Source organism: Gossypium raimondii, chromosome 5, assembly GCF_025698545.1.
Source record: "Gossypium raimondii isolate GPD5lz chromosome 5, ASM2569854v1, whole genome shotgun sequence".
Lineage (NCBI taxonomy): Eukaryota > Viridiplantae > Streptophyta > Magnoliopsida > Malvales > Malvaceae > Gossypium > Gossypium raimondii.
The window spans coordinates 43,232,300-43,241,944 of NC_068569.1; the positions used below are offsets into that span (position 1 = coordinate 43,232,300).

A 9,645-nucleotide genomic window follows, 5' to 3' on the forward strand; every position below is an offset into this window, starting at 1 on the left:
AGTCTATTAAGACTTGGTTAGGAAGTTGTTTTTCTATGAAGGACTTGGGTGAAGCAACTTACATCTTAGGAGTAAAGATCTATAGAGATAGATCAAGACGACTACTAGGTCTAAGCCAAAGTACATACATAGACAAAGTACTAAAAAGGTTCAGTATGGAAGAATCTAAGAGAGGATTCCTACCTATGAGACATGGTATTTCACTCTCGAAGGAAATGTGTCCTTCAACTCCACAAGAGAGAGAACGAATAAGTAAAATTCCATATGCTTCCGCTATTGGATCTATCATGTATGCCATGTTATGTACCCATCCAGATGTCTCATATGCCTTAAGTATGACGAGCAGATACCAAGTAGATCCCGGTGAAGGTCACTGGACCACAGTCAAGAATATCCTTAAGTACTTGAGAAGAACTAAGGATGTTTTCCAACTATATGGAGGTCAGGAAGAGTTAAGTGTAAAAGGTTACACTGATGCTAGCTTCCAAACCGATAAGGACGATTCTCGATCACAATCAGGTTTTGTGTTTTGTCTTAACGGTGGTACTGTGAGCTGGAAGAGTTCAAAGCAAAGTACAGTAGCCGATTCTACAACAGAGGCTGAGTATATTGCAGCCAGTGAGGCAGCAAAAGAAGCGGTTTGGATCAAAAAGTTCATTACTGAACAAGGGGTTCTGCCTAGCATATCAGATGGTATAGAACTCCGATGTGATAATAATGGAGCCATTGCACAAGCTAAAGAACCTAGATCTCACCAGTGATCCAAACATATACTTAGGCGCTACCATCTTATTCGAGAGATTATCGATCGAGGGGATGTAGAGATATGCAGAGTACCTACAGATGATAACATTGCTGATCCCTTGACCAAGCCTCTGACACAGCAGAAGCATCATCGTCACACTAAGTCACTTGGTATTAGATATATAAGTGATTGGTCTTAGTGCTAGTGGGAGATTGTTAGAGTATGCCCAAAGATCAATCATGAGATGGTTGTAATAACATACTTGATTTATCATGTTTATTAATATAAGGCGTTACCATTATTATTTCAGCTTTCTTTTACGTATATAAATAAACTGTTTTATAATAATGTCCTGAGAATAATATGATTATTCTTAAAAGTTCCTTAGTCAAGTATTATTGTTGGATAGGACAACGATAATGCATTAAGACTAACGTGTAGTTGATTGATGATAAAGAGTTGTCATTGATATGGAATGTCAAAATCATTACATGAATATGTGTGTTAGAGAAAAACATATTGGACTGACCCATTATGAGTATGTTTCTTGGATTATTATGTAATTGTCACGACATTACTCATAATGATTAATATTTATATGATCCTCAGACTTGAGATCATCATAATCCCAACATCGTGAGTTGTATATTTTGATACAGTCAAACGTACACCGTAACTGGTTGTTCTATAAAGACTAATGTCAGATATACCAAAATCTATGTAGAGGGATATGGTTGGTCGATATAGGATCAGTCCCTCCTACATAATGGGAGTCATATCTTAGGCCACTTGATTAAGTGAGACTAGAAATGCATGGCCATGCTCAAATAAGTTGATATTAGATGTCATACTTATTTGTATATCGTAGTCTGCTTAAGATATCAAGGAACATGGAATGGACAATGCAAGTGTGACTATTCCATGACTTGTGTCCAATCCAGAGATAAAGGACTTAAGGATTATTGCATAAAAGGTTAATCATAAAAAGGTTATGTCGAATCATGATCTCTTGTGACTTAGGTAGCAATGATGCATTGCTAGATGCCACTCATTGTTCGTAGCATTAGAATCGTTCTAGTGTTACTGCTAACGTTACAAGAACCTACAGGGACACACCCTATAGTTGAAATGAATAGAATAAACCATAGTTGGTATTATTTTTGGGGTCGCTTGAATTAAATTAATTATAGAATTAATTTAATTCGGTAATCAAATTTCCAACACATTATGTACAAGGTTGCTGTACGTATAGTGAGGACATGAATTTGGTTAGTATAAGAATTCAAATAAATATATGGTTTACCGAACTTATATTATAATTAATGTAATTATAAATTTCGAATTAAAATATTATTATATTTATTTAATTCTTAAAAAAACCCTAAAACAAAAGGATATATATAATCCCGTTTTTCTTTGTTTGAGTCTAGCAGCCGTCAAAGAAAAATAACTCTCAAAACTGTTTTGGGGATTCCTTCCGTTCGTAGTCAACTAGGTGGATTACGTAGAGGCCAGAATCACTATAGATTGCAGTTTGGTTCGGTAGCAGATCAGACTACTCGTTGTTGAGGTGTTGCTGTCAACTCTAAATAAACATTAGGTAATTTCGCAACCTCTTTCACCTCGATTCGTTCCTCACACATGGATCCCTGGTTAGGATTGCCGGATTTTTATTTTTCGCTGCGCCATAGGGGTGCCGACGATCCAACATTTTCGACATCCGTCAATTTGCGCCATCATGATGTCTCTGCATTTAGGTTTGTTCATTTGTTGTCGGCTTTGGTTTTTCCTTTCTTTGTCTTGTTGGTTTTGCCTCCTTCAGTATCGGCGTGTGCTTGCCACGAGTCATTTTTTCTACAGAGGCTTCATTGATCGGGCCCTTATTTTCTAGGACTTTCTCACCAGCACGGGGCACAACTCCTTTTTCCTGGAACAATAACATCGCCAATGATGGGAAAACCAAGATTCCAGTTTGCCTTGTGGCGTAATCAAAAATTGCCTGGTGAAGTATTACGCCTACATAAATCTTTCTGCCCTTGACGATGGAATGTATAAGACACATTCTATTGAGGGTGACTGTGGTGCTTTGAGTAAAGGGCTTTAGCCTGTAGTTGACAAAATGAAACCAAATTTTTGCTTGCAGGATCAGGAAGTGACAGTGCATCGTATAATTCTTTTGATGGGAACCCGTCCACAATGCTCCCTTGACATACAAGTCTTTCACCAACAGGTCTCATTTTTCATCTGTGATGTCTTTCATGAACTCAGCGTGTTCGTCTACATCCACCTTAATGTTGTACAACTCGTTGATTTTCTTAGCGTCCCATGGTATTAAGTCTTCTCGAACAAAAATGAACTCTAACTCATGATCGTAAAGGTTAGCATAAAACTTGCATACTAGTGAAGGAGAATAACTTCCAAGATGGGTGCAAAAAGTTTCCAACATCAACTTCGAGATGGTTTTTTAGACTTACTTACCCAAGTCTTGTTGTGGCGAAAGGGAAATTACATGTTCGGGATGGAAATTTTGCTTCAACATGTTGTCTTGAAATCATTCCTTTACTGCTTTATTCAAAAAGATTACTGGCTTCTTTGTCTGCACTGGCCTGGAGGATTCTGATTCACGAACTGCGGTAGCAGAGGACGCATGTTCTCCAGTAGATTTGGTGGCTTTCTTAACCGAGCCTCTTGTTTTTGCCATCTTTTGTTGAGGGAAAACGGTTTAAAGTTAAAAAGATATGATGTTGAGTAGAGAAAAGAAATAAAAATGGTTGCTTGAACGCATTAAAGTCGGTACAGTGGGGGAGGATTTATAGTGAGTGAAAGAGGAAGATGGAGAGGTGTGTTGTTTTGTGGAGAGATATATAACATTGGCGGGAATAGTTGTGCCCAATAAAAATTTTGCCCGCCCAAAAATATCAAATGCTTGGGTGATCTTTGATCCAACGATGTAATTTGAATTTCTCTAAATTTTAATGAGTTATAAATGGTAGTACAGAATTTTGGAATGCGTTGACAGTAAGACTTCAATGCATCGACAATGGTACCTAATTATTCTGCAAAAAGGAAGGAAAAAAAACTTTAACAAAACATAAATAAAATAAAACTAAAATTATGGAGTAGTAATTAAAAATTAAAAATTTTTGACCAATTTAATGGTCTCTACCTACTTTTGATCACTATTGCTAAAATAGGGTTTCAGACTTTGTCCATTTACTTTGAACTGGTGTCCATCACGTAAATCTCAAATTATGACCGTACCATGAGGAAATACAGCTACAACTTCAAAAGGCCCAGACCAACGTGAATACAATTTACCTGGGTGTAATTTGAGTCGAGAATTGAATAATAAAACCTATTGACCCGTGATAAATTGTCACTGTAAAATAATCTTGTCATGCCATTGTTTGGTCTTTTCCTTATAAATTGCAGCATTTTCATAAGCATTTCTCTTAATCTTCTCTAGTTCAGTGATCCAACAGTCTTTTCTTTCCAGCCACTTCATAGTCCATGTTCACTTGCTTAATTGCCCATATTGCTTTGTGTTCCAGTTCAACTGGAAAGTGACATGCTTTCCCAAAAACCAATTGATACGGCGACATCGCTAATGGAGTTTTATATGTTGTCCGCAATGCCCATAAAGCATCATTGAATTGGAAAGACCAATCTTTACTCGAAGGGTTTACAACCTTCTCAAGAATGTTCTTAATTTGTTGATTCGATACTTCAGCTTGTACACTGGTTTGCGGATGATAAGTAGTAGTCATTCTATGATTAACTCTATATCTCATCTATGCGGTTGCCACTTGGTTGCAATGAAAGTGTGTACCCTGATCACTAATCAATGCCTTTGGTGTACCAAAGCGGGTGAGTATATGCTTGTGAAAAAATTTTAGCACTGTCTTTACATCATCCTTTGGAACTACAACAGCTTCAACCCACTTCGAGACGTAGTCAACAGCTACTAATATATAAAGATTTCCAAATGAACTCGAAAATGGTCCCATAAATTTCATACCCCAAACATCGAATAATTCAACATCCATAATTGCCTACTGCAACATTTCATTGCGTGAGGATATTGAACCAATGCGCTGACACCTATCGCATTGATTCACAAACTAGTGGGTATCTTTGAATAATGTCGGCCAGTAGAATCCTAATTGGAGAACTTTACCAGCAGCTCTCATACCACCGAAATGATCTCCATAAAGAGCATCATGATAATGTTTCACAATCGAAAGCATCTCCTCTTCCGGAACATAACGTCAAATGATGTTGTCATTGTATACCTTCAATAAATACGGCTTGTTCCAATGATACTTCACTACGTCACGTTGAAATCTTTCTTTGTTATGGCCTCTGACACCCAATGGGAGTTTTCCACACACTAGATAATTAACAAAATCTGCATACCAAGGAGTTAAATCAACATCAAATAACTTCTCATCTGGGAATGCTTCGACAATTTGAATTATGTTTCCATCTTTGCTACCAACTTCCAGTAGAGACAGATGGTCTACAACTTGAATCTCTAAACCCTTACGGTCTTTTATCTCAATGTAAAATTCTTGCAACTGTAATATCTAGCGTATTGGTCTTGGTTTGGTATCTTTTTTCATAAAGAAATATCTCAACACCGAGTGATCAGTGAATACGGTAACCTTTGCGTCGACAAGATAGGAACGAAACTTGTTGAAAAGAAAGACTACAGCTAGTAATTCTTTCTCTATGGAGGTATAATTGAATTGAGCCTCTATAAGAGTTTTGCGAGCATAATAGATGGCGTGAAATATTTTTCCCTTTCGTTGTCCTAGAACCGCACCCATAGCTAAGTTGCTTGCATCACACATAACTTTAAAAGGTTGAGACCAATCTAGTAAAACAATAATAGGTGCATTCACTAGTTTCTTTTTTAACTGAATAAAGGCTTTGGAATTTTTGAAAAATTTCTAATAAACATTCGATAAAGCCCTGCATGTCCAAGAAAACTGTGATTAGCTTTCACATCTATCGGTGGAGGTAATTTCTCAATGATTTCTACCTTAGCTTTGCCTACTTGAATGCCTTGACTAGAGATGTGATATCCTAACACAATGCCTTCAGTTGCCATGAAATGACATTTTTCCCAATTCAGTACAAGATGTGTGTCCTTACATCACTTCAGTACTTTATCCAAATTGTCAGTGCAATGATCAAAATCATTCCCATAGACTGAGAAATCGTCCATAAATCATCCAGAAATCATCCAAAGAGTCTTCAATCATATCTGAGAATATTGCCATTATGCACATTTGAAATGTGACTGGTGCGTTGCAAAGACCAAAAGACAAGGCGAAAAGTGTAAGTACCAAAGGAGTAGGTGAAGGTTGTTTTCTCCTGATCCTCCGGTGCAATAGCAATTTGATTGTATCCAGAATAGTTGTCTAAAAAGCAGTAATAGGTCTTTCTAGCAAGCCGATCGAACATTTGGTCAAGGAAAAGAAGTGGGAAGTTATCATTCTTTGTGGTTGTATTCAATTTGCGATAATCCATACAAACTCGCCATCCCATGAGAATGTGTGTAAGAATTAATTTGTCCTTATCATTGCGAACCACAACGATGCCACTCTTTTTAGTTATGCATTGCACTGGACTTACCCAATTGCTATAAAAATTTGGGTAATTAATTCCAGCATCAAGCCATTTTATGATTTCTATCTTGACAACTTCCTTCGTCTTCTCATTTAATCTTCTTTGTTGTTCAATCTATTGCTGGCCTTCATCTTTCAACTTAATTTTGTGCATGCAAAAGAAGGACTGAAACCTTGAATATCTGCAATACTCCAAGCGATAGCTCATTTACGTTGCTTGAGAATATGGACCAATTTTTCTTCTTGAGTTACATCTAATGTTGTGGAGAAAATAACTAGAAGTGTATTGTGATCACCTAGAAAGACATATTTAAGATGATGAGTTAGTGGTTTCAATTCCTGAGTAGGACCTTCTTCAATAGAGGGTTTGAAAATTAGGGTTGTTCTGTTGGCTACATCTAAGGATTCAATCTTTCATCCATGCTTGAGTTCAAGATTGTTAGCTTTAACCATGCTGTCAAAATTGTCTATGGATTCGACATCAGATGTCACTGCAAACTCTTTAGAAGTACTATGCTTTGGTCATTGAATTCTTCCTCAATTAGATCATCTAGCACATCGAAAGTATGGCATTCTTTTTTGTTCTTGGATTGAATAGATTCAAAAACACTGAAGGTAACTTGCTTATTATTAAGTCGCATGGTTAGTTCACCTTTATAAACATCAATAAGAGTTCGACCTGTGGCTAAAACTGGTTGTCCCAAGATTATGGAAACCTCTTTTTCTGCATTGCACTCAAGTATGATAAAATCAGCCGAAAAATGAATTTATCCACACGAACTAAGACATCTTTGATTTGCCCTTCAGGTTGAGCTAAGGACCAATCGGCTAATTGTAATGTCACTGCAACAGATTTCATGTGACTAATTCCCAACTTTCTAAAAGTAGATAGTGGCATTAGGTTAATGCTAGCTCCCAAGTCGCATAAAGTCTTGCCCAAATAATGATTGCCAATTGAACATGGATGGTAAAGCTCCCATGATCTTTCAATTTAGAGGGCAACTTGTTTGTCAAAATAGGATTATAGCCTTCTATGAGTGCAATAGTTTCAATATCAGTGAGCTTCTTCAAGAGGTCTTTCATAAATTTCCCATAACTAAGAATTTGTACCAGAGCGTCTACTAAAGGAATGTTGATCTGTAGTTGCTTCAGTGTGTCTAGGAACTGCTGATACTACTTGTCATGCTCATTCTTCCTAAATCTTTATGGAAAAGGTAAAGGTAGGCTATATCTTCTTGTGTCAGCACCTTTGATTGCATCGACAGTTTCGAAGGTCGGACATTAGGCATATGAGTGACAATTCGTGGACTTTTTTTGTCTGATTTGTCAGTAAATTGTTCAGATTCAACCTTCTCATCAGTGATCACTCCATCCGTATATTGAGGTGCTATAGTAGAGTCTATAAACGGTTCACCAGTTTGTTTACCACTCCTAAGAGATATAGCATTGCAATGTTCTTTCCCCCTTGGACTAGGATTTTTCGTGTCACTAGGTAATGAGCCTGGTGGTTGAGTATTCATATTTGAAGCAAGTTGTCCTAATTGTCCTTCTAGTACTCGAATGGAAGATGAATTCCCTTGTACGATAGCTTCCGTGCGAGTAATATGCTCCTGCATTAACACCTCAAGACTGGCTAACTGGTCAAAAGTAGAAGCTTGAGTGTACGGTTGTTGTCGATGTCCTTGAACATGCTAATTCAGTATTGAAAAGTGTTGTGGTTGCATCAAATTTTGCTGTGGATGTGTCTAGCCTTGTTGTGGATGTATCTAAGTGTGTTGATTGTAGTTCTATTACTGTTGATTGTAATTCCCTTTTCTGGGATTATAATTTCCCTGAGTGAATGTATTCCCATATCAGAATGTCACAGTATTTTGTCCAGCATTCTGAGTTCCCTAAAACGGTGGGTGCTTGCAGAGTTGTTGTAAGAGTTACCATAAGAATTGTTGCGGATTTTACTAATATAATAGGCATTCTCTCCATGTTGTGGACAATCTTCATAGCTATGGTTCTCACTACAAAACTCATAACAAAAAGTAGGAACATCAACTTGCTGAGTGGCTTGTATAGGTGCAACGCTACTAGTCCCTTCAATATTTTTAATCATGTCTGTGAGAGAAGAAACTTGAGGACTTAGTGCGGCTATTACATCTAATTCAATAACTCCTAGAGTAGATTTTGCTTGTGCAACTCTAGAGATAGGGTATTGATAATCATTCTGAGAAATTCTCTTAAGAATTCTCACAGCATTATTATAAGTACAATCCAGCAAAGGTTCATTGGCTGATGTGTCAACAAGATCCTTATAAAAAATTAATTTGTGTTTCTAGTTGAATGTCGTGCATGGGACAATGTCGAAGTAAATATTTATAACGTTCCCATGTGGTGTGAAGATTTTCATCATCCAGCTGATGATAATCAATAATATCATTTTGAAAACGAGCATTCATTATTGGCGGGTTAAATCGCAAAACAAACCGTGTTGCTAGTGCATCCCAGGAAGTAATTGATCCGGCAGGTAGCCCAAAAAACCAAGTACGGGCTCTTCCCTATAAGGAATAAGGATATAATTGCATCTTCAAGGCATCATCAGGAACGCCTTATTGACTAAAGCAAGCACAGATCAACAAAAAAGATTTAAGATGTTATTTCACTTCTTCATGTGGCAATCCAGCATATTGTCCATTAGAATTCAGCATTTGAAACATTACTGGCTTGAGTTTGAAATTCCCAACTTGGATTGCTAGCCTCACAACTCCTGGTTGTAAATCATCAAAGACAAGTACTCCAAAATCTCGTATAGTCCTATTTTGTATGTGAGCATCTTGCAACAAACAATAGGTTATTAACATTTTGTTGTTGCATCGAGGGTATGGTTGCATTATTTCCTGGTAGAGTCATACTTCTTTGTTCTTGAAGTCTACTCTGAACAGTTCTTTCAATTTTTGGATGAAAATTGGCAAGAAAATCTGACTTGCTTCGGGTCATAAAACACCTAAAATGAAGTTGAAGAAATAAAAACAAAGAAAAACCAGTTAGCAAATACTAAATATTATATAAGGAAAATAAAGTGCAAAAACACACAAAAACAAAAATAAACATCAAACAAACGCCATCCCCGACAACGGTGCCAAAAACTTGATAAGTTGTTTAACATCACAGCAATAATGTGCAAGCGTACACTATCGATACAACTATAGTAGATAGATGTGAGTCTGTTGGATATCGATCCCATAGGGATGGGTGTCTTTTGTCTATTAATGTCAGTGA

The 9,645-nt window shown here is 37.1% G+C and overlaps 1 protein-coding gene across 1 annotated transcript; it reads right to left on the reverse strand.

Moving 5' to 3' along the window:
• Positions 1-4,212: 4,212 nt before the first annotated feature.
• On the reverse strand, positions 4,213-4,536 carry LOC128041073 (uncharacterized). The gene has a single exon (XM_052630393.1). The coding sequence runs from the start codon at positions 4,534-4,536 to the stop codon at positions 4,213-4,215; it is 324 nt and encodes a 107-aa protein (XP_052486353.1).
• Positions 4,537-9,645: the final 5,109 nt, after the last annotated feature.